Below are 26572 nucleotides of genomic sequence, written 5' to 3'. Positions count from 1 at the left end.
GAGCAACTCTTTACATCTAATTCACTTACATGTGTTTATGACGTGTGTGCCAGTGTGCATAATTCTGTCAAAAAAGAAGCCTGAAGCAAACATGTGTTTGTTGGATACATTTTGAGAAAGGCAACATGCTGTCTTCTGTGTTTTCTTCCTAATTGGTGTGATTAATTGTTTTTGATTAAAGAGTGTTTATCTTAAAGCTTGAAAATCATCCATCAGGCGTGAAACACTGAGTAAGTCACAAGTCTGTAGAGTCATCTTGAAAAGTCTTGGAAGTTAAACATCAACAATGAAAGCACCAAATGATCTGTCTGCTTCATCTGTAATTAAATCAGATAAAGCGTGCGTAGCTTTGATAATACGGCCAGTCAACAGTTTATACAGCAAATATAGCTGATGTCAAAACTTGATTAAGATTTTGTTGGAGTTCAATATGAGATAAGGAAATAGTTAAGTGGTTGCGTAATATTTCTTTTCTTGTGTCATTCCTCTGATGTATCATGAATCAATTTAGACTTTTGTTGTACTTATCAGCTCAGCTATGCAAAACCCCTCATATAGAATTTTAGGCGTTTGCTGCAGTTTTGTTATGAACCAATGCGGTGTGAAGATGTTGATTGGATAACGCAGACGGTGTTAAATGGCTTTGTGTCATTCAGTTTGATTACTGCACTCCTATATGCAAGACTATTCATGATAAAGTCAAGTCCCCGAGTTGTGTGACTTCTCCTCAAGCAATTCATTATTGGTCTTCTGAGGGGAGGTGAGAAAGAGGAGCTCAGTCAGTAGATTCTCACAGATTCTTGACATTCCTATGATCTCATCTCCCTCACACAGTTATCAACCTTTTTCTATGAAGCAGCCTATGGTGATCCTCTAAGAATACACGATGGAGATGTAAGAAGACAATTCACTTTTTTAATATGCAAAATTTATATTTTTTCTTTCGGAAAATAGCAGCCTGAAGCAACTTTGCAGCAACACTTCACAAAAAACATTATGTAAATCAGCTTTAAGACAAACTTCTGATTAACTCTTGCTGATTGCTTACTGTTGGTGGCACATTTGCCCCACGATGCAAACAGCTGCAGACTAGCTAACACTGTTTAATTCATGATTTTGTTTTCATACGTCACTCTCCGTATCCCCGATTCGAGCTTCCTACAATATAGAATTATATTTTGAGGTCCTAATCGGAAGTTAATCTTGGGCTATAATTTTGTGCGCACAAACATGTGGGTATAGGGACAGCTGCATCTATAGAGTCTGAAATGAAGTAAGAATCTCACTGCGGAACAAACCTCTTCACATGTCACATGACATTTCTTCGAGGAACTGAATGTTCTGATTCTCCACCAACCTGTTGCTATTGGAAACTGCTGATGCTGTTGTTCAGTATGGTGCGAATGCAGCTATTTATAAAAACCATCTGAATGCATTTGCAACAGCAGGCTTCCTGAAGACAGATCCGCTTCCCTAAAGAAGAACTTAGCTCCGACTTAAACGCAACCCAGACTGACCGGAAGCTGAGTATTGCACAGAACCAGACTGGTGTTGCAACTGAGCTGCTAAGTTTGTCATCGTGGCACAATGACGGTTTTGTGAAAGAAATAAGCCTGACTAACACCAGGCTATTGAATTTAAAGCTTTGAAAGTTGTTCCCTGAGAATAAAAACATGATACGAAACAAGTCCATTAGCTTTAAACCAAATCCCACAATGCCAAAGAGGCCAGCTTGTAGCTACTAAATCCCCTTGTTTAATGTCTCAAAGCAAGATGTGTGGATGTGAGGAGGCAAAATAAATCAAACACTTGTGTTTCTTACCGGTGTTGGAGCCCGACAGGTTGTACCTGGAGTTGGCCTTTTTGATTATGTTCTCATGGGTCTGGTGCCACTCACTCTCTGTGTTACACCTGAGATAGAAAGATGACACAAAGTTAAAGAAAATTAATATTTTTTATTGCTTTTCTACCTAAAGGGGAACTCCAGCAATTTAGTATTATACATCGCCAAAGTATGAGGACTAAAAGAAGGGTAAAAGTTTGATGCAGCAGAGGCTGATGGTTGCTGTTCTGTTGCACTCTGAACGTTGCACTCTTAGCAAGTGGTGGCTTATAATGTATGTATACATCATACATACTGTGTGATTTACTGTAAGATGAATCATACATTTGATGTCATGTGAATCACAGGTGCAAGCAAGCAGTTATGGGTTTGACTGTGACTAAAAACAGTAATAAGGTTAAACTAGGGCAGGTCAAGTAAACAAATTCTTACAGTATTTACTATGACGTCTTGTCTGGACTTAATTCTGAAAACATCCAGTTCAGAACTTAAATGCTTATCCGACTAAAAACCTCTCTGGTGTTACTGCAGGTATAAAGAAAGTGTTTGTATTTTCTTCTGAGCTAAATGTATTTGGCCGCTCAGTCTGATCCAGTTATAATCTGGGTCAAACTACTGTGTCAACTATAGTGTTTGTAGAAGAATAGACGAGAAAGTCCTTTCACTGTTGATGAAAAACAAAAACAATTAGAAAAAGGTGTTTTTTATTTGTTATACTGCTGTATTATTTTACCAGCTTACAAAGTCACTTGAACTGCTTTGTAAAAATGTGCTTTCAAGACTAATATCTGTTTTGACAGAAGTGTTGCTGGTATTTAGAATAATAGCGTAACTTGTTGCTTATTTGGAAGACCAGTGACCCTTAAAAGAATACTTCAACATTTTGGGAAAAGCCTTAAAAAGCTTACTTGCCAACAGAGAGATGAGAAAATCTACCACTTATATATGTGTCTGTTAAATATTAGGCTAGAACCAGAAGCCAGTTAGCTTAGCCACAATCTGTTGTTTTCTATTAAAAAACAAGATATAACATGATAAGTGAGCTTTAGATGAGCTGTTAGGCGGATTGTTTTAGCTTTTTTATTTTTGGGCGTGAGAAAGTGTATACCTTTATTGGCCAAAAAGTTGAACTACTCCTCAATGTATTGCATGGTTTCAAATTTTGGAAGAAAGGCCTTTGTAATGAAATGCTGGTTGTTTACAGTGACTTACGCATAAACCTTGAGCAGGTGGTCATCCTTGGAGTCAGCAGTGAGGAGGTCGGCGATGCTGATGACAGCACAGCCAAACGGCCTCCTGTACTGTACGCTACACAGATTCTTCTTCTCCCCGGCTCCCATTCTCCCTGCACGCACGCACACGCACACACACACACACACACACACACACACACACACACACACACACACACACACACACACACACACACACACACACACACACACAAAAAGAAACAGTCATATCACAATTATCCTAGCCAAAAAAGATGCTATTCACAATATTATCCTTATAATAATCTAAATATGCATGGCACTTAAACATATTGAATCACTTTACCTTACATTTTAAACAAATCATTTTAGATTAGATATGAAGAGATTGAACAAACAGCCCCCCTGGCATTGGTTAATAAATACTGTGCGAGTCTGTTGTGTATTTCATAATAATTCATGTATATTTTTTTTTAATCAGGCTCTATTTTTCACTTCTCTGGAATGATACCGAACTGGAAAGCTTTTTGAAGTCACTCAATATTCATGATTACCACCATAATGAAAAGTCACAACCACTTATTGTGAGTGTCTTATATCGTCCAATCCCTATAAAAGCACAAGAGATTTGACAGACATGTAGTGCTCAGTCAAATAGAGAAGCAGCATCATAACTCCCACCTATTCTTATGATGTGCACAACGATGTAGACATCTTTTCGTAGATCACTGCTTCCCAAATCCTGAAAAGAAATGCAGGAAAACACACTTTAGCATCAGATTCGATCATTAGTAAACAAGCTAAAGAGAGCTGATTTAGCTCTTAGTTTACAGGGTAATGGAGCATGACTTTACTGCACATAGCGTTAAATAGCTCCCAATCCATCTTTGTAAACGCAAAGCCATGTTCCCATACTCACCACAAATAGCGTGCATTGTCTTTCTGTCTTCTCTGGCGACTTTGGCAACCCGCTCTTATTCAGCTTGACAAAGAACCTTTCACTGTACAAGAGGAGAGACAGAGGGAGAGAACACACATTGAGATGAATTGGGTCGGGAGTGATGGCTGGGTGTCATCATAAACAACTGCATCCAAGCCACTGCTAACAGGGAGAGAATAAAGATTAGAAACAGTGTCAAAAGTGTCAAGCGCTGAACAGTGGGAACTGGAGAAAAAGCTTCAAAGTTAAAGCTTCAAACCAAAAGCTGTCTGAAACAGAATATGAGGCAGCAGAAAGACAGGCAGACTAGGATCAGAGACGGAGGGATAGAGGGAGACAAAAATATATACAAAGCTCGAATTACTGAACCAAATCCCCAACACAGGCTGTCTGCGATATATCCGACAACAAGTACATCTACACGTGGCTCCTCCACGGCTGGCTGAAATATTCAGTGTGTTGTTGCATATTGTGGTTTCTCTCCGACACGTTTTTGCTCGGATACTGGACTGTCAGCAAAAATAGTGATGAGTTACAACAAAAGAAAATGTGCAACCTCAGTCTCATAAATGCCAAGTGGGTTGTCATAAATCATATGGTTGTGACAAGGTTGGATTGAGACCATTATAAACGAGAAGAATGCAGAAAAAAAAAACAATAAAAAGGAACCTGCTTAGTGCTAAAGTATGAAATATAGAGACATTGAAATTGTATGAGTGCTGGTTGTTGCTGCATTTTTCCTACATTGCAAGGAACAGTTAAATATGTTGTTTTGTCTGATGTAATTTAGCATAACTGCTCTGCAAATGTTAGTGCATGAAAACAAGTCGACAGCCGGGCTAATAACTGGACACGACTCAAAAACAAAAGTATTGAGTGCGAAACTTGAAAAACAAAAAAAGAGACATCAAAGATGGAAAGGAAGACAGGAAAAAAAAAAAAAAAAGCACAAAAAAATGCAGACCTACAGACTACATCCCCCTGAGTCTAAGAATCTTCATCCTTTAATTAAGCACAGTGGTGCTTTGGGCCAAATGCTAACGCCAGCTAGCTAACATGCTCACAATGATGGTGCATGGTAAACAGTACTTGCTAAACATCAGCTAACATGCTGATGTTTAGCAAGTACTGTTTACCATGCTGATTATTTAAGTATAGCGTGTTAGCATGCACAGATTTGCTAATTAGCACCAAGCAAAAGTACAACTGAGGCAAAAATGATAGTCATAACTTTTCACAGGTATTTGGGCAGAAACAAAAGTCTTGGACACATTAAAAAAAAAAATTCTGATGTTTGAGCTAAAAGGAAAGTCAGAGGATAAACAATATTATTATTAATATTACAGACAATATTACAGACCCCTCATACCGAGGGTCTGTAATATTCAATAGTTGAATGGAATGGTCAGGGGAACGCCACAGTCATAAAGATATATCATCTGGGGACCATGAATGTCTTTACAAATTTGAAGGCAATTTATCCAATAGGTGTTGAAATATTGATGTCTGGACCAAAGTGGCAGAACAACCAACCGACATACAGACCAACATTGCCTCTTGAGTTACGACGCTAACATGGCTAAAAATAAAACTGAAAGCAGCTACACTGAAACAATTGGGAAAGTAAATTGTCTGTCAAAAAAACCCACTAAATAATACTTGAGATAGTTAGCACATACTCTACAGTGCAACCTTAGAATAGGAAATTCAAGAGCTTCACAGGGCAGAATGAACTGACTCGAAATAATAAAACTCTGGCCTCAAATGCCCCGCACCCCGCCCTCCGTGCAGGCTGAAATTAAGTGCATGTCGGGCAAAATCCGAAAGGACGGACACAGATCGCCTTTTCTCATTCTCTTTGTACTCCGTCCTCTCTTTCTATCTCGCACACACGCTCATAAGAGAGGCGGCGGAGGCATCCTGCTGGGCCCGTCTCATCCTGGCTGGCGAGCTGAGGGCTAATCCAGTTAGGTGACTTTCACAGTCCACCGATAAGCAGAGTAAAAACCTTGTAATGCACCAGTGCCTGACAATGAGCCGAGTCTCTGGCACGGTTAGCACACGCAAGCTACAGTAGGCCCATTCACACAAGAGCAGCATTTACCCCAACAGAGCTCTATATAATTTGACTTCATGCTGCATACGGCTACAATGGATTAGGATGTTTCACAATCGTCTATGCTATTAAAAGCTCTTATTACAAGAGCTTAAAAGTTACCATGTCTCTTCTATGATGTAAATAAGATGCTGCTTCTTGCACTGTAATTCAGTGTTTTGTGTATGTAGGGCAGTGGGCCCCCAATGCCTGAATTAATTAAGGTTGTGATAATTAATTATACAAATGCTTATGATTTTTCATACATGTATTCCTTCAGTAAAGTTTTCCTTCTTATGGTCCGAATTGGAATGAGCTAGTTGAGAGCCAATTTGATTTAGATGCAGTTGTTGCTCATTAGCCGCTCTCTGTAACTTTCCAGGCCATTTATCCAGCCATATGGAGACGGATTCCTTTGCATTAGACATGAGACTTGCACACGATTTCCCGAACCCTAATTAGCACTCTATTGTTGAAACCCCAACCGCCAATTAACAGCCACTCCCGCAAACACAGACACACATGCGTGAGTCTCCTACACGCCCTCCGCTGCCATCAACTCTTCTCCCTCACAGCTGCAGCGTGTTGATCACCCGGGCTAAGAGGACCAGTGTCCCCCAGCGGGACCGTATCTCCCTCTATCACCGCTCGCATTAACATAACATGAATGGCCGATTCCCCTCCCCTCTGGGCCCACACGGCGCTTGCTATTCCCTCTCCTGATATCGATGATTGCATTAGGAGCTGTGTGCTCACCCGATGAGGGGGCGGAGAGGGGGGGAGATGGGGTAGTGAGCGACTGCCTGCCGTGTAAAATACCAGCTAAATTAACTGCCACTGTTGCCTCCCTCCCTCCCCCTAGCCGATAAACCTAAAATCTACCCCCAGAGGCAGCGTTGAAAGATGAGAATGACTAGACAGTGTGGTAGAAAACACCAGGCCAGACCTCTTTTTCAAAAACACACACTGCGCCTCTGCTGTTCGCACTAAATGAATAAAAAAAACACACGCGCACACACAGACGCAGACGTCCACTCATTCAGGTTGACCTTGTCAGAGTTGAGTAAAGGTTATAAATTAGGAGGCGGGAATTGCGAGTATCTATTGAGAGACCAGAGCAAGGCAGTGTGAAGTGCCGTGTTTGACCTGGGATAGCACTGAAACTTAGAGAAAGAGCAACAGGATCATGTGTGAGCATGGTACAGTATGCCACAGTGAGTGTCCTGCTGGGAAAGCCAGACAAGGAGCCAGTATTGAACACAAAGAAGCTACCACTGAACACAGGGGCTGCTGGTGTTGGCATGGTACTGAAACAACGGGTCGGACCCCCATCTGGTATCTGACACACGCACACGCACACACACACACACACACACACACACACACACACACACACACACACACACACACAGACAGAGAGAGAAACCACCAGCACAGAGGGAAGTGTCGAAATGGCTCCATGCCAGGCATCTTGCCTAAATGAGTGTGTGTGTCTCTGTTTCTGTGTGTGACCAGACAGTCAGACACGATGTTGGCTGGCTGCCGCTGTGAGATCTTCCTTGAAGACAGAACTACCAAGGCTTAATGGTTAAGGCCTCTGACAAAGTGCAGGTTAGGAATAGTCTCCAAAATGAACCTTCATTATTGGCAAGCCTCTTACCGTACGTCAAGAACTTGGATATATGAGCTAAAAGAGAGCAGCAGAGCACATTTAAATATACCTCCTCATTGAAAGTGCTTCTAATCCACTGATGACACACATTATGGGTGTGTGCGCTTGCGTGTACACATGCAGATCTTATTTGTTCGGGAACTCATCTTTCTGTCAGATAGACCACGTCATGAGAACCAAAAAGGCCTTGCACACTTCTTGTAAAAATAGAACCTCTTTTGTTGTGTGCTATTATTCATATTATGAAGAAAACCCACATGTAGGCTTTAAAGAAATTTTAGGTCAACAAAGTTTGCACAAAAGTTTGATTTTCTGCCAGTGATGTGATGAATAATGAATCTGATTTCTTTAGAACAAGAAGTGGAAGCTACTGTATACTGAAACAAAATAATAAAATAATCAATGTCACCCTTCTTCCTCTGATGTGACCCTGTGGGGCGGAGAGAACGCGTCAAACACGAGCATGACTTATCAAAAGAAGTTTCAGCGTTGCCGTGCTCATTTTTTCAACCCACTCATTTGCCTGACGAATCCGCTTGTTTGTGACATGAAATGGAATTCCTTCGCTTTGAACTATGAAACCAGGGAGTTTAAACACAGTCTTGTATTTGGCCGGCGCCCCATCAGGAATATGTGGGCGTTTATAAGTGCGTGCAAGTGACGTGTGCAGACTCCAAGGGCGAAAGGCTCTTTCATGTGGACAGCACAGACACTTTTTATATGACAAAATAGCACGGCTTTGCCCACTTTTATGTGTCCAAGTGCTCTTTAACAACCTGCTTCATTTAATCAATCTTCATGAATATAATTAGAGCAGTCCTCTTGATGTCAGAAGGGGGGCCTTTTGAAATGTCCCCCTGAGATAACCAGTCTACCTCACTTACATTGCTATGCATCCAAAACACATTACAGCTATTTTAACCATTGGTCAAAAGCAATCACAGTTAAACCTCCCTACATGTGATGAAAATGTATAACCTCGATATAATAATGAAGCAATATTGCTACTAGTATACAAAAGTGATGCATTTACCATCATTGCTTGGTAAGTTACTGGGCAATCTAAGTATCTTACCTGAGTGGCCGGTTCTCCCGTCCATCATAAATGTGGAAGAAGACCTCTAGCTCCTCCCCCAGATTGGCGCTCATCAGACTCTTCACATGGACGAACAAGTGATGGGTGCTAGCGGGCACAGGGGTCTCCTTCTTACGGTGCCGATGTTCCATCTGCAGAGTAAAGAACAACATCAGCACAAATCAATTTCCAGAATGGTATTCTGGGGAGGGGAATCTTGATATATTAGAATGATCTACTATACAGACCTGCCAAAATGTAATGAATAAAACTGATAAAAATACACTTTGTGCTGTTCTCATATAGGATTGAAGGGATGGATTTGGAAAGGTTAAAAAAGCAGTAAAATCCATAAGCTCTAAATCCAGAAAGATCCTCAAAAACTCGGGATCAAAGCTTATCAAATACAGTTAATACCAGGGAAAAAAACACATGTGGTTACATCTCTTTTAATACTGGCCAATCACATTCAAGAGCTGCTGTATTTAGTATTGAGTTTCCTCATCGAAGATAAACAATATCCCTCTGAGACGCCTTTAAGTTGTGAGGAGCTTTGCTGCGGATTTGCATTTATATTTGAAAACTAAGGCTAAGATATAGATTTTGTTGATATAGATCGAGTTAATATAACTTGTAATAATGCAGGTTGTCTGCAGCACCGGAGGCTAAGATGTGAGAGTTCGAGCTGAATTGTCTGATGGTTTCTTTGTTGCAATCTTGGTGCCAAAGAAACAAACGAAACACACATTGCTCCACATACAGATATGCACATAAACAAACACTAAATAGGCATTTATAATTACAAAAACAAGGTCTTTCACAGAAACGTATTATAGCCTATCCAATCAAACACAAACACGAACACAAACATATTCATCATCAGGTCTAAAAGCACCAAACATAGTCCCTTCCTTATTTCTTTCCCTATAGCATTTATCTGTAAGTAGGTTCATTATTTTCTTGACAAAAAGGAATAATGGTGTTGTGATTTGCATCCCTTTCAACTGGTTGCTTAATCTCAGAGAAACAGACACTGGAGCAGTGGAATTTGCGGGAATATAAATGCGACAGCCACAAAATGCAGCAAAAAGTCACATCTAGTGCATTGGGAGTTGTGCCTGATATTACATGCTATATTAGGACAATCTATATCAGAAAGATCAATAAAGCCTCACACAGCATGGTGCAGCGTTGTAAATACCATCCAAATCAACACACACGTCGCAGCTCTGTTTAAGAAAGGTTCGTCCTAATCTGCTGTCAACATCCAAAAATACAAGGACAAACATACACGTGCACACACATACACACGCATGTAGAGCACCAGATGGCCAGTAGAGCCGCTGCCAAATTGTGCCCCACATTCACTTCTGTAGCAGGATGTAAAGAGGTGGGGAGGGGGGGGGGGGGGGGGGCAGGAGGAGGATGAGGAAAATAATAAAGGAACTGCAAGGGGGAAGTGCAATAAAGCATTCCCATACACAAGTGTCATCGAGTATCAAGAGTCAAACACACAACGGAGAAATTGCCACCAATCACCCCCAACAGTAAATTATTAGATATTATATGTAAAAAAAAAAAGCAGAATTCTTCTGTCCTATGAAGGTTTTCTTATTTGCATTTTGTCATCAATGTTATGTTGGGTGGTTCTGCAGATGAAACCACGTTGGAACCCTCTTTTTTGGTGAATTTAAAAGAATAGGTCAACATTTGGGCAAATAACCTAATTTGCTTAATTGCAAAGATTGATTTCACTCCCACCTCTCAGTCAGAGCAGAAGTTTAGCATTAAGACTGGAAACCTGGAGCTGTCCAGCGGTAACAAATCCACCTACCAGCTCATCCAGAGCTCACTTATTAACATTCAATATACCATTTGTTTAATCAGTGCAAAGGTGTGAAAGCAACAATTTGCTGTTTTACAGGGTTATTTTTCAGATTATTTCTTGTCCGAGAAAAGTAACTTCCTGGAGTCACTGCCGGTTGCCTGGTCAGGCTAGCTGTTTTCCCCTTTTAACAATCTGTATGCTAATCTGAGCTAATAAACGGCTGGCTCCAGCTAAATATTTACCACGCAATACTTTAATCTACTTTGTTCTCTTTCATCTAACTCATCATATTTCCCAAAACATTTAACTATTCCTTTAAAAAGGTGCATAATACAAAATTGGGATGATTACGATTGCCTCTCACTGGCTCTCAACATGGGGATGCCTGAGCCGGCGGTTCTGGCTAAACATAATAACAATGCTAACAGTACGAACTACAGCATTGGCTGACGGAGCTAACAGTGTTTTCCTGAGGGGGAACCAGAGGGTTGGGCGCTATGCTTTCATGACGACGATGTCTGTCGGGATGCTGTTGCCGTAACCCCTGTATGTTGTCGTAACCCCTGTTTGAGAGCGGTGCAGAGCAGAGGGCATGAGCTAACCAGTGGGGCCGCTCACATGCACTAAAAGCACTGAATGTTGTATATTGCTCCTTAAAAGAACATCTGAGATTTGAAAGTTGGCTGCCAAAAGCCCTATGTGGTATCTTTACAGTCATTATCGTGGCCAGAAATGAGTGAATTTGAAACGGCTTTTCTGAGAAGTAGTGATGCATACTTTTTTTTAAATAATTAAATATTTTCCTGGATAAACGATTTCTGGGGGCACTCTTTAATAAAAAAGAAAACCTGGAGGAAAAATAATACTCAAACATGGTGTGAAGTGAAAAATGCAGTTTGAAGTGGTTCTTCCCTACATTACAAATATGCTGTTCTGTCTAGGCAATGATGGTGCAATGTTTGGAGCACACATTTAGGAGTGCATTACAATGTGATGACGATACTGCTTTGATAAAAACTAAAAGGCATCAAAAATGCTACCTCAGAAAAGGTTTAAGTCTCTGAAAGATGACATTTTTATGTGGTAGGGAATGTAAGATAAGTAGTGACTGCCTAGAGGGTAAAACAAAATATCAATCTAAAATGAATGATGTGCTTTGGAGAGTGGTTGCACTTTAAATACAAACATTTGAAAAAAACAAAGACTTAAACATGCTTGAAAATAACATCACAAATCATTTTAAAAGTACAATATCTGTCAAAATGATGAATATGTTTTGTTTGAATCCTGTCTGCTCTGCCCTATCTCAGATCCCAGATGAAAACATGCTGAAGAATGATCTTACAACAATGCACTAACACTGTATTTTTTTTTTCCCGATCCCTTTTGCTCTACAAAACAGGGCAGAGCTGCTGGTTTTCATCCGGGAAAGCCTAATTTATACTGTGGGATTTTATTACGGGGTTATTTTCAGTCTGCATTTAAACTGCCCCGACTGGAGCAGTGTGTGGTTATATGGCAGCTTCAGCATGACTAGACACAAACGACAGACGTGACAACCCTGGCAGCCCTGCTGGCAACATTAAATGATATGGGAAACAAGGAGAGGACCAGAGAGATATAGCTGAACAGAGAGAGAGAGCGTGACCATGTGTAAGCTTTCCCAACTGTCTCATTATTGTTCACTCCGTAATCTTTTCCCAAACAGCGCGACGCAGCACCAAGCGGAGTGACAGTCGGGACTACGAAGAGCTTCTAAAAAGGATGAGAGGGGGTCAAACGGAGGCGACGGAGAAACTTATGGTTTTCCTACATCCCTCCATCAGAGCTGCCTTTCATCACTCACTTCTCCAACACTATTTAAGCCTCTTTTCGTCCCTCTTTTAAGCTTGTGGTAGGGAGACCTGTGAGAAACATTCAGGAAGCAAGAGATGTGAGTGGAGCTTTTAAGCTGGTATCACTTTAGCGATAAGTGAAGTCACAGAGGAAATTTTACTACCACATGTTCAGGGCCAGGCCTGGAGCTATCAGTTACTGCTGTCTGATCTGCCACCGTTGATGAATGCATCGCTCTGGGATCTAAACTTTGGGCTGCTCCGCTCACGCTCTGTACCGGACTCACTCTCCAGGGAAGTTTGAAGCCGTCTTGCCGTTGCACTACAGATGGGTTTAGCAACTGAGCACACTGAGCATGAGACTGGGAAGAAAATAAGGGATTTGATAAAGGTTCAAGCTCACTTAAAAGCTGCAACCAAGACATTTTTTTTAAAGGGTGTGAAATCAAATAAATCAAGTAAAATTAAGGCCTGAATCTCCAGACTCACTTCCGACAATAGAGAGGACATAGTATCACTAGAATATGTCTTTTAAGCACTGGCCCTCAGGCTATGTATAGCTTTGACCAAACTTTTTAAGTGACCATTTTCAGAAAGCCATTTGGTTTATGGAACTAGTTGGCAGATCCACACAGCATGGTAGGAAGTAAACCAGTTACCGTTTAGACTGAATTCCGAAAGAATGAGTTACCTATTACCTATTTATACATCCAACAGACACGAGGGGAACATTCGCATTCATTCAGTCAATTATTTACCTTCATTTGAGCTCTAGTCAGTCTCCTTCAATTGCTGTATCTGCCTTTTAAGATGCTAAATGCACCACTATGTTCACTTGACAGCTGGTCGCTAAATTGTGTGTCATTGAGTGCTGGTCAGGTAGCATACAGAAGGTTAACAAAATCATTGCCTTTTTTTTTAAAGCTGAAAACAAGGTTGATGAACCAAAGTTGTAAAGTTGTGGGCAGAGAAACCAAAACAATGAGTTAGAAGATGCTAAAATGTTAAGTAGCGAGCTGAGGGGAACTACACTACAGGTAGGGGACAATTCAAAATATTCAAAATATTGATTATTGCAGTTTTAAATATTACCACAATTTATGGAAAACACACACCAGGTAATCCCCATCTCAATTTAATTAAGCCCCACCACAGCAGCACAGCACAAGACGGAAGCAAAGAAGCTGCTCTCATAAACAAAAGATCTCACTGAAAAATATTGACGTAATTTGGGCTCGATATCATGGCGTTTTGTGTCTTGGTGTTTGCGAGTGTGTGTGTTTGTGTGTGTGCTTTTGTATGTGGATGTGAATGCCAGTCCCTTTATCTTGTCTCAGTGTAGGGGAATTGCAGTCATTTGCTCATTTGGTACGCCATTTAATAGAGGTGCATTAAGCTTTCTTCCTGCTATGCCTGCTTTTGTTTTGACAAACAAAAAAAAAGAAACAGATGGATTAAGAGTTTCAATTACCCCTGCTAAGGGAAAGCCGTCACAGTGTGTGTGTGTGTGTGTGTGTGTGTGTGTGTGTGTGTGTGTGTGTGTGTGTGTGTGTGTGTGTGTGTGTGTGTGTGTGTGTGTGTGTGTGTGTGTGTGTGTGTGTGTGTGTGTGTGTGATACAATTCTCCACGCACTGCATCAGGGCAGAGAAGTGGTTGCCATGGTAACAGCGGTTGGGTCTTGGGGAAATGGGAAGGGGAAGCAGGGAGCAAACAAGGAAGGAGAAAATAAAAGCAAGAGAGAGGAATGGAGGCAGGAGAGATTCAGACCTTCAACTATACGTTATATTTCTACATGCAACACTGAGTGGCTAACACTGAGTTTGTCGTCTATGAATACTTTGTAAAGTATCTCAAATATAAAAAAAAATTAAAAAATCACCAAAGCTTAAAGTGTCTTTTAAGCACATTCAGATCGTTTCAAATGGTATCCAAAATGTTCTTTTTAATCTTTCAGTCCAAACCTTTAAGCCAATGTTAAGTCCTTGAAGTGCTGAGAAAAAATGAAGGGAGTATCTGTGATATGATAGAAAGCTCTAGTGCAGTGGTGAGATTGTTTTGCAAATTGCTGTTCTCAAGGCCAAGAATGAACTTTTATACCCTACTTTTAACTCAACAGTGACAAGAAGTCTTTAAAGTGCTCAAAGGTTGTGGAAATTTTAACATCTACTATTCCTTGACAACTAGCCAACTCAATCTGCTGAGGAAAACGTGTGATACAATAGAAAGCTCCAAAGCATCTACTGAATGCTCCTAGAGTGAGATTTGTTTTGCATTCACACAGATCATTTAAAAAAGCCAGGAGCCACAAATGTCCAAGATGGTTAGAATTTCCGTAAAGGTTCAAGGTTTAAGCTTGAAGAATTTTCAAAGATGGATTCTCACATCACCGTAGAGGAGGTCAGTTAGCAGGTTATCAGACAAAGTACTGATCTAACAAACTAGTAAAACACATCTGTCAGCTGTCTGATACAATCAGTTGAAGAATGTTTTGTATAAAGCAGTGTGCTAGTAGCAGCTGTAAGTCTGTGAATGATAAAAAAAAAAGCATACTGCATAGAGTATATGTTGTCCAGTACATCCATCCATTATCTACACCCACTAATCCTGTGCAGTGATTTCCTTGGGAGTGTAGCCTCTATCCTTTATTTATCGATCCTGTATCATTTTTGCGATATGTGGGGCACTGCAGTACTTATGGTAATTGTTTTCATGGCATTGAATTGTAAACAAACTGAATAAGAAAAAGGCAGATCACACATACACACACAGGTTTATAACAACAGTCCAATCTGATGCTATGGACCAAGCCCTTAATACCTCTGCCCACTATACAGTACATGTGATGAGCTGGATTTAGCAGCTTATACGAGGAGACTTTCTCTTCTAATCACCTGCCCACTCACCACCCTGCTCCCGTAATGAGGTGCTAGTTTGAAAACAAAGCAGCTCAATACTGCGCAGAGGGTCGCAAGACAACTTACCAGTCTGTAAAGCTCTGTGACGCTGATTTCATCGGGGTCCACCATGCTGAACTCTCGCCGCGGGACCAGGTCCAAACAGAGTTGTCTGGAACACAGATTCATACGAGGTACACGCAGTGAGAAAGTGAATTACATACAAAACAGACACATATTACAACGATATTTCCTTCATAACCGAATATGTGACGGGCAAAAAATGGTTGACTGAAAACATATAGACTTACAAATGCACAGACACACACCAGTGCTGTCAGATCACCCGTGTCAGTCGTTTAAATAAACTTGACAGTTAAAAGAAAAGTGTCCTTTCCCTTTAGCCCCCTGCTTTGCTTTTCCCTTCTTCCTCCAAATTCTCCCATCCATATCCCTCTCTCTCTTTCTCCATATTACAACTCTCCCTCTCACTTTCTCCCTCCTTCCGTCTCCTTCTCCTCCTCTTATCATCCTCTAGGCTGGTACTTGCAGTGGACCAAAACGGCATGCTAGAGTGTGTCTCCTTGTCGGCAATAAAAGAGACAGGCCTGGTGAACCATACAACAGCCCACAGCGAGGACTCCACCCATCTCCTCACTAAGGAGGTGTGTGTGTGTGTGTGTGTGTGTGTGTGTGTGTGTGTGTGTGTGTGTGTGTGTGTGTGTGTGTGTGTGTGTGTGTGTGTGTGTGAGTGTGTGTCTTTGAGGGCCCACAGCAGGGGAAAGAAGGACACTGAAGGGTAAGGACACATACAAAAAAAAGAGTGACAGAAGTTGGGGGATTTATTATTTCACCCCCATGGCATGGAGAGGAAAGAGAGACGAAAGAGAGAGAGGATGGAGAGAGTGCTGTCTGTGTGAGGGGGGGAGGGACTTGATTGAGTGAGGAGTGTGCCTGCAGGGATGGTAGGTGACAACAAAAGAGAGTGGAGCAAGGAGAGAAGAAAGAGTAAGAGAGGGAGAGTCTGAGAAAGAAGGAAGAGACAAGTTAGGGAATTGCAGAGAGCTCTTGCTTCAAAGACAGAAAAATAGACTTGATTATTCTGAATGATAATAATTTCCTATTTATCCTAAAAGTTTGTGGAGAAATGTGAGATCCATTTTCGCAATTTTATGTTCAATACAAGTGTTTTTGGTAGGTTAAACTAATGTTAGATGAACCAAGTTGTTATTAGACAACACTGGGCTGTTTCTCATTAACTACAGATATGGTTTATTTTATTGATAACCAGTTCCCTACTTGAAGTCTAAGTTTTTACATTCATTTTTCGCCTTTGTGGTAGGCACAGTAAAAATAAAAATAAACTTTCAGAGATTTTAAACTCTCTGCAGGTTATTCCTCACAGTGAACATGGAGTTTGCTTTACTTAATTTGTTTATTTTGTAGAAGATACAGGGTCATAATGTGGTTATGCAGATGTGAGCAGGGGCTGGGAATGATTCATCGGAGGTGTATTCAAAGAAACTCAGACACTCATGATATTAGGGTGAGTTGTTGTAAAGAAGAGTTATATTAGAAAATCAAACATGTAGCCTTTTTTGGCGAATAAGGAACCCCAGGAACAAAATAATGACATGATACTGATACTGACCAGATATCAGCTATGATCCACATTAAATACAGTTTCTTGGTCAATGTCGCCATAAAACTCAGTGTTTCTGTTGAATATCCCACATATGGACTTTTTTGGTTGAAGAACTAAGACATTAGATCTAAAGTTTTGGTCCCTGGTTTCTCCAGTCTCACATGTTAAGTTTCCTGAGTTGCTATAATGGTTCCTGGGTTTCTTGAAAAGTTCCTGACGTTGATACCCGCTGATGGAAGATAAGCAAAGAGACAATATAAATGATGCTATAAGGATGACATGAATTCGATAGTGCCTTGCATTTGCATTTAAATGCACCAAAAAGCAAGACTCACAACTGCATAATCATGCAATAAAAACATAACTTTTACAACAAAGTAAGGCTGAGGGAATCTGATTTTCATACAACACTATAAAGTAAATATATAATCCCATAGCTGAGCAGAGGGCAGAAAATCAATCTTAAACCGTGTAGTAAAGTTTAACTGATGAATGATAAATGACTTCCCAACATAGAAAAGCAAACATAAAAACATAGATATGGTCCTTTGAGACGGGAACTCACTCGTTGCCCCAGTCCAATCTCGCCGTGATGTGCTGCTTGACGTCCCTCATGCGGTCATGGGTCAGGTGGCCCACCAGCACCTGCCGCCTCAGGTCCAGGATTTCATTCATCACGTGCCAAAGTCGATGGAACAAATCCCCCTCATTCTTCTGCAGAAACCGGAAACAGGGAGAAAATATGAGGGCAGAAGCACAGTTAGTCGGTCAAAAGCTGGGATTGAAAGGATGTAAGACAGAGGGAACGACACAGATAAGAAGACATAGTTTATACAGTGGCATCTTGCCACGCCTAAGTGAAAACAAAGTGATAGAATACACAGAGAGCCAAATCGTTATTGAGAGGAACAGGGCGACCCACGGAGAGAGGAAGACAGAGAAACTTAAAATGGATTTGTGCAAATTAGCTCAAGCGTCCTGCTGCTTTTTGCCGCAAATGTATGCACTTTGATCTGCAAGTATGAAGCTAGTCAATTTAATCAGCACCCCAGATAGCTTAATAGGCCACAAACACAATCAATCCAACGAATGAAAGTGTATGACAAAGCTTTGAATGTTTGCGGCTTTTGAATTCCCCAGGGCCAAATTAATTCCCTTAATGAGAAACCTAAAAAGGCAGGCTTTGCTTAGCCGGTAGTGATATTCAAAGATTGATGCAAATTGTGTGTGTGTGTGTGTGTGTGTGTGTGTGTGTGTGTGTGTGTGTGTGTGTGTGTGTGTGTGTGTGTGTGTGTGTGTGTGTGTGTGTGTGTGTGTGTGTGTGTGTGTGTGTGTGTGTATTCTTACCACATAGAGTTGTTTCCACATGGCACCCCAGTCTCGCAACGTCGAGGTCATCTCTGTGATGACAGAGTCTTCAACAGGGATGACAGTCTCAAATTGCCTACAAACATACACAAATAGAGTTTGAAGAACTATGGCAACACACCGTGAACGGGTGAAGAGAGAACATTTGTTTTACTACTTACCCTTTATTCTTGACATGGGCATTCTTCAAGTGGATGTAGCTGGATGGAAAGATCCCCTATGAGCACAAGATGAACAGGTTAATGAGAAGCCCTACTGTGAGCACGCAGCAATGTATACAATCAATACAGTGTGTTTGTGGGTTAAAAGAGGGAGAGCAGAGGGAAATGGGAGCAGATAAGGAGATAAAAGAAAGAAGCATTTGGCTTTAGGAGACAAAAAAAAAGATGAAACGTGTGCTTGTGTGTGTGTGTGTGTGTGTGTGTGTGTGTGTGTGTGTGTGCCCCTGTTTGAAGCTAATAAACTGCAAGTTGCTCCCTATTGACTCTGGGAGATCAAAGCACAACTTACCTTTAAGTAACTGAGGATAAATGCAAAACAGTCACACACACAGGGACTCTGAACACAACACTTTAAACTTTACTCCCACTTTACTTTACTCCCAACTCGGTTTGTGTTATCACAGGTGCTCCAGAACAAGAGCTTTTAAAAGCCAAATCAATTACTGTCAGTTTGGGTTAATTAGTTGGTCCTGAGCAAGGACGGGGTTTTTTATTTTCACATATAATTGCTGTCATCCACTCGACCTTGTGCCTTTTTTTCAGCGTTCCAACTATTTGTTTCACAAATCACATTCTGAATGTTGCTGTCAGCATAAACTTATGCTATCGTATTCTAGAACGCTAACTATAAACAGCACCCAAAGAATTATAGAAGAAGGGGAATTGATAAAAATGAATTAATTGATGTATTATTTCGAAAACCTTTTAACGAAGAAGTTGCTTGCGGGAGTTTAGTTAGCTCTGCAGTAAATGATGTGATGTCACTTTATTAAGTCAACTAATAGACCTTTTTTATTGCAGACATTTGGGATCGTCATAGCCTGTGTAGTCTAGTTAAAACAATAACAATGGTTGTGCGTAGGGCCTTTAACAGTATAGGGACAGCAGCTAACCACATCCAGCTTATGTTACCAACATACTGAGCACTTTTTTTTATCTCAGAGTAAGTACAGCTGTGGACATCTGTCACTGAGAGTTGGTGAAATAGCTAGTTGCATAGCAGCGGCTAACAAAACTACCTGACAAAGAGCATCAGGATTGAACAAAGGTACAAAGCAAAACAAACACACTCCAAAAACCGTTCGCTCACCTTGACATTTGGATTCTTCAGGATGAAACCGCGGAACCAGCCTGCAGAGAAAAAGCACCATTTTAATTTACAGCATGTCCATGTGATTAATACACCACACATCTTTATATCTGGCTTAGACTGCAGGGTACACAAGGAGAGAAGGTGGAGATTTATGGAATATTATACATTTAATAAGAGAAGGACGGGGGAGGGGGGTGCATGTGTGAGATTTAATGACGTGGGTCCAATCCTTCAGACAGCTGTATATACAAAAAGTAGCATAACAAGTCCACCAGACATTTAGTTTCATTCCAAATCAGTGTCCTGTGAAAAGGGCACCGAGACATAAACGGATCACTGACTGGGTATCTCACTTCCAACTGAATGACTTTCCACTGCCAATAAAAATGGCAACACCATTTAATAGCACTGCGGTACAAGATAACTTGTTAACAGTGACCACAATGCTGTTGCACAGCAGAGTGAAGGGAAGGCACCTGTGAAACAAAGCGGCTGAGAACCCTGTGAACCCGAGTAGTCCTAGCAAATATGAAAATAAAAATGCAGAGACTGAGAAAAGGGTGAAAAAGCTACGGCTTGCATACGCTCGCGCTCTGCTCACATCATTACCCACTCCAATCTGGCCTCAAATTAGTGCATGCTTGATGCTCTAGCAAATCCCAGTACTGATAGAAACAATCTAATACATTTATATCTGAGGCTTTGAGCCGATGCTCTTTTCCAATCTGACGATTTGAGCTCATTCCACTGTTGCAGTCATTGTAAGTCCCTCCAGATAAGAGCATTAGCTAAATAGCTCAAATGTAAATGCATTAGATTATTCTAATCACTGTTGGGTTTCACCAGAGCATCTGCGACTTAGGTAGTACTTTCTCACTGATTTGTTTCAGGCATGCATGGTCGGAATAGCGTTGAGTAATTTGTCTAAGTCTGCACAGTGGAACATGTGCTCAGTTTTTCCGAGATGAGTCATTTTGTTTCAGTAGCAGAGGTCAAGTACTCTGACAGCTCTCTGAAACATTGAATGTCAGAGAAGGATAGCAAGACATCTATAAGAGATCAGTGATTGATACATGAGTGATTCCCAACCAGGGCTACCTCTTCTGCATTTGGCACATAAAGATTGAGGTAGCTTTGAAGGAATATTAAAACATACGATCTTTAGTAAATCTATTCTAATAATAACCAGCACACAACCTGTTTTAATACGCTGACGGCACTGTTCACACTTCACACTTCACACTTCACACCATGCTACATGCAACCACATGTTGTGCTTGAGATGCAGAAAAAGAAAGCCAGCAAAGAAGCTACTAGCTATGGATACGTGTTTGAAACAGTAAACCACTAGTAATGGTTACACTTTCGCATTACAATAAATGCAAACTTGACCAAAGTGAACCTTGACAATTCATGTGTATGAAAAAATCTGCAGCAATATCCACTTTTATGTGCATTTCACTAACATCCACCTTTGGAACATGGAGGATTAGGTGGTATGTTTCTGACCACTCAAAGCGCTTTAATGCTACATGACATTCACCCATTCAAACACGAATGGCACAGACTACAAAATAAATGTGGGGTTTTGACACATTAACATGGACGAGCGGAGCAAGGGATCAAACCACCGATCGTCTGATTGAAGGAGGACTCACTCCACCGTTGAGCCACAGTCACCCTCTATGAAGAGTTACTTAGGGCTGTGGTGGGAGTACATCAGATAAAACATTTTGACTATATACTGTACACTCAGCCTAATGTATTCACTGCTGTCAGGAACTTCACAAGAGATCAAGTTAAAGCCATTGACACGCCAAGACGAAAAAATCAATTACTAGGGCGGTGCCTTTACAGACAGGAGCCCCGTGTCAGCAAGGACACTTTCCCATGATAAGCTCCTGTGTTTTGAAGTGTCAACAGTATCAACATGAGGCAGACCCATTAGGCTGTCTCAACTGCTGTCAGCACCCCGTCTCTCAGCCTCCTCGCTGCTGGCAGGATTTGATTTTGTTCCTCCCTTCTGGGCCAAGCATTCCGCTGGCTGTGCTATTGTCTACATCCTCTGGGATTTTACCGCAATATCACAGCCCTCTGACTGTCTGGCTGCACGTCTGACTGCTCGACTGGCTGACTGGCTGACTCTCTCGGTGCGAGTCTGTCTCCCAACAGGAAGTGAGGCAGAGGGTGTCAAGAGCTCCGGAAGAGGGAGGTGTGTACGCGTTTGTGCATGGCTGCTTATCTGTGTTAAGGTCTGCATTACAATGCGTCTTTGATGTGATTAAATGAGATCATATACTTCGGGGAAAAAGCACAAAAAAGGCCTAAAGACAGAGATAGAGAATACAGAGCAAAAAGGAGACAAGATTCATATTACAGACAGCAAAAGAAGAGAAAGCAGGTAGAGGAGAAAAACAGACTCAGCGTGGACAGGAAGGCGGGAAAAGCAGCCAGTCTGTGGTGCAGGAAACGGTAGCGAACATGACTTCCACAGGCATTCACCAAAGATATGCGGCTGCGTATTTCATTCAAATGCTGCACTAGGATATATCTCAAGAAGTGTGATATCCGCACAGTAAACTATGCATGCGTTCGTGCAAATCCTTGCCACAATGTGTCCGTTTCTGGGCCTGTTTGTGGTTGCATGCATCCATATTTTCACAGAAAGCAACTGATCTGAAAGTACCACATAGTACACATATACTAGGAGTGTACTGTGTGCACACTGTACCTTCACATTTCTCCAGGATCTGCACCGTGTCTCCGATTTCCAGCGGGAGGCCATGCTGGACGGTCCCTCGGAAACTGACCAGCACTGCAAGAAAAAGAGGCACAAAAAACACCCACATGAGTTATTTTAACATTAGAGCTGAGTTATGCAGAGTTTGGAAAAGGTCCTAAGACATAAGCAGAGCGATACAAAACAAAAAAAAAAACCTTCTGGAAAAATCCCGATAGAGAAATAACAAATAGAGAGAGGAGGCGCAATCAATAATCTGTGTAGGTGAAATAAAATCAAAGCTTATATAAATAATGAAACATCTCTGTATTTCTGCACCGACTCAAAACAGCAATACACAAACAAACTTACATAAATACATTCTGTGTCATACAGAATATATGAAGTGGGATCTTTAAAAAAAAAAAGAAAGTTTTTAAGACAAAGCCTTTAAAACAGTGCAACCATAAAGAGGAATACCGAAAAACCTTAACCTTTTGTAAGGTCTGTAAGGACCCTTAGAGCAATGTGAACATGGGCACATTTGCAGTCAAGCAACACCACCCAAATAGTCCTGAACACTCAGGGGTCTTAAAACATCTTAAATGATTCAGCGATATAAGGAGTAGTCCGTTTTTGATTCACCATGGATTTGTGACTGTATTGATTTGTTCCCTACTGAGAGACTAGCCGGCAGACAACCTCAGAGACACGAACAGATGGTAAAACAACATCTCTACCACGTTTCTAGAGACCTGAGTAAGACCCTTACTGAAACCATGTTTATTTGATGAAACCTTTGAGGGAGCGAAATAGAAGGGCAAATGATATGTGTGATCCTCCAGGGGTCAAATATACAGAAATGGTAAGTTTTAAAAAAAAAAAAGATTCTAGTTTCCAAGTCAAATCTAACGATATCTCTGTCTGTCTGTCTGCCTGTGTGTCCTTCACACATCTCAAGATCTGCTCATCCACTCCACTTCACACTTTACACCCAAGGGAGGGCTTTGCCAAATTTTGTGCAATCTAGACACGTGACACGTTCAATATTAATAAGCTTTGGATCAACAAGCACACAGCGCTCTGTTAAGCAGCTGGGACAGGGGTTCAGGGCTCTGCAGACGGAGTCCAGCATGCCGCCCGCAGCAGGCAAGACTTGATCCTAACTTATAACACTAATAACATTACCGCCAGAAATATATCCCCGCCAAACAAATCCATCCAATTCTGACTATAAGTGAAGAGTGAAACCGGCATTACCAGCACAATGCACTAAAATGAACTTAACGTCTGTTCAAGGTTGGGCAATGATTCTAATATGATGCTACTTTTTACTTTCAGATTAACGTATTACTTCATGTTTTCCTTTGATATAGAAGTAGAAGTACACAGTAAGTAGTATACAGTTAAGTTGCATATATCTTGTATGTTATTTTGGAGTACAATGAGTTAGAAAGAATAGTAATAATTCAATATGTTTCCTTCCATTGCGTAATCCATCTTCTGTGAGTCCTCAAATTTAATGAAAGCGCAATACTAAACTTGCTGAGTGTCCCTATAACGAGAAGTGAGAGGGGCACAGATGGTAAATATGCCTGTAACAGATGGAGGTGTTTAGAAAGTGGGCAAGTTCAACATCAAGCAAAGTTAGATTGAAACACTGTAATGAAATGGAGAAAAAAAAATCCTAACCCAATGAGTTTAGATACCGGTTTAAAATGATAAAATGTATATAAAGGAGAATAAGTGAGGACCACCTCCTTATTTAGAGAGGTAGAGGGACAGAGAGATGCTGATGGTCCATTAGCAGTGAACGCTAATTTGCGCTGTGAGAGTGTAATAGCCATCAGAAGTGAGTGTCAGTGGGACCCAGCTCTGTTGTAAAGAGCTGGGTCCCACTGATTAACTCACTGCACACACACACACACACACACTTATGTACACATAGATTAATTAACCCACACACCATCAAAACCAGATTGATATAGGTCAACCATTGCACATGGATGTTCATACAGATGCAGAAGCAAAAACTGACAGATCCATCCCATTGACTGTTTACAGTTTATGATCCATCCCCATACACACACAAACTGTAGAAAAGTCTACATACACTCTTACAGGGGAAGCGGATTCACACAAGTAGCCTATTCAAGCGGCTATGTAAGCAAGCACACACACAGACACACACAGATGTGCATTCACACGTGGACACACACACGCAGAGGAAAAGGACAGCTTTACTGGGATTCGGAATGGAAACGTATAACTAGAGTCCCTGCCATGCAGAACTGAGAGGGATCCCGCTACAGCGAAAGTGTTAAGAGAGAATTTCATTTCTTCTTCCCTCAGGGGCTCGTCCAGTGTACCCGAACGCATCTTCCAAATAGCACTGACAGAATTTCCCCCCCCCCGCTGGAGAGGAACTAGATTTAATCCAGGCCAATTTAAAGACACAGTGAGTTGCACCAGGAGAGCTATGGTACAAACATGTGGGAGACAAAGGTGATGTTTCATGGACTGTTGACCACATAAGAGCCTTTAAGGTTCAGTGGATCAAAAAAGTCACAAAGATCTACCTTAGATGGCTTGCTAATAGAAAGGTCATACTTATTTTAGTTTTTAATTATTTTAAAAAGAATGTATCAGTATTCATTTTGAAATTAAAAAAAAGCTGGTCAAAGTTTTGAATGAAATCAGTTTTAACTGAACACAATCCAAAATGTGGGTACCTTGCTTATGAAAGATAGCAACAAAAAAAAGATGAACTTTACTAACAGACTAAGCTGTGCAGCTTAGTCTGTTAGTAAAGTTCATCTTTTTTTTACCAGAAGTTTTTTTAGCCCACCACCCAAGAGAGGCATCAGTTGAATTACCCATCCACCCACTCTCTCATGTTGACATTAAGATCAGGTCTGCTGATGAAATCAAACAGCAGCTTGACACTTTGCGCTGCCTGGAACTGTGTGTGTGTGTGTGTGTGTGTGTGTGTGTGTGTGTGTGTGTGTGTGTGTGTGTGTGTGTGTGTGTGTGTGTGTGTGTGTGTGTGTGTGTGTGTGTGTGTGCCTGTGCCCCTCTATGCTGAAGCCTCGCCAACTGCTTGTTATCCCTGGAGCTGCAGAAACACTATCTTTACAAGGGATTTGTCACAAGCACACATCTGACTTTGTAATTCATTCAAAGACCAACCGCTTGCGTGCACACATGCACAGAAACCCGAAACTTGCCTACTTTCTCGTAATTCATTCAAAGCCCAATTCCTCACACACACATGCACACAGACAGGCAATCACAGCAAACACACGTACACTCACAAAGTGTGCCCAATGCATGAATTATCCAAGTGACTTTCCCAGCTGCAGTCAACTAAATTATTCAGTTTTCAAGTCGACTTTTATTTATTTTTTTACTGCCGTAAAATGAAAGCTTCCTGCCTGTCAATCTACAAGCCAGCTGCTGTCTGTCCATGTGTCTCTAAGTGCCCGTCATCAGTCTGCCTCAGACGATCTGTCTGTCAACTGTCTCGGCTGGCTAAGCGCCAAATGATGCAGTGAGAAGACTGGCAAGGTGCTTACACTTGAATTTATTTGTTGTTGTGTTGTCCCATTTGCTGGGAATGCGGCATGTGTACTATGGAAAAAGAGAACAGGGAGTACAAATGGGAAAAGAGATGCCATTTGTGTACGTATGGACCATGCGGATGCTGCAGAGTTCAAAAACAAGCATAGCAGGGGGGAAATCTTATAAACGGACCGATACACAAACATGGCACATCTAAGTGGATGCCACTGGTGCATGAATATCAAATTGCATAAATTGAGCTTAAGCCGTCCTGCTGATGCTCAGTTAGGAGCGCACATTCTCTGTCTATTGAAGCAGTTGGACCCAGTTTCCAGATGGCCTCCCATGACCAGCGTTTCAGCTTCCAAAAGGCAAACTCCTTGCTGACATACTATCAACACTCACAGCGTGATTCTATGTGACAACAGCCCACTGGGTCATGGCGAGGATGCTGCTATTCTTGACCAGACTGGCGCCCCCCAAAACTATAAATTACAGAAAGATGGCAGTCTGGAAGAGCCATGTACACAAGGGTGAGCGAACAGAAACACAACAAAAGAGAAAAGACAGAG

General features: G+C 41.3%; 1 protein-coding gene across 1 annotated transcript in view; it reads right to left on the bottom strand.

The window, feature by feature from the left end:
* The window catches only part of dock4b (dedicator of cytokinesis 4b), a 112264-nt gene that overhangs the window by 57915 nt on the left and 27777 nt on the right, over positions 1 to 26572 (bottom strand). The window contains 11 exon segments of the mRNA XM_054624425.1: positions 1823 to 1911; positions 3056 to 3188; positions 3736 to 3796; positions 3974 to 4055; positions 8837 to 8988; positions 15481 to 15565; positions 17604 to 17752; positions 18386 to 18482; positions 18568 to 18623; positions 19718 to 19758; positions 22452 to 22535. Of these exon segments, the coding sequence (XP_054480400.1) occupies positions 1823 to 1911; positions 3056 to 3188; positions 3736 to 3796; positions 3974 to 4055; positions 8837 to 8988; positions 15481 to 15565; positions 17604 to 17752; positions 18386 to 18482; positions 18568 to 18623; positions 19718 to 19758; positions 22452 to 22535 (1029 nt within the window).

The sequence above is a fragment of the Anoplopoma fimbria genome, chromosome 23 (assembly GCF_027596085.1).
Source record: "Anoplopoma fimbria isolate UVic2021 breed Golden Eagle Sablefish chromosome 23, Afim_UVic_2022, whole genome shotgun sequence".
NCBI classification, from domain to species: Eukaryota; Metazoa; Chordata; class Actinopteri; order Perciformes; family Anoplopomatidae; genus Anoplopoma; species Anoplopoma fimbria.
Note: the sequence above shows the minus strand (reverse complement) of the source record. Positions and strands in the feature narration are given on the sequence as shown.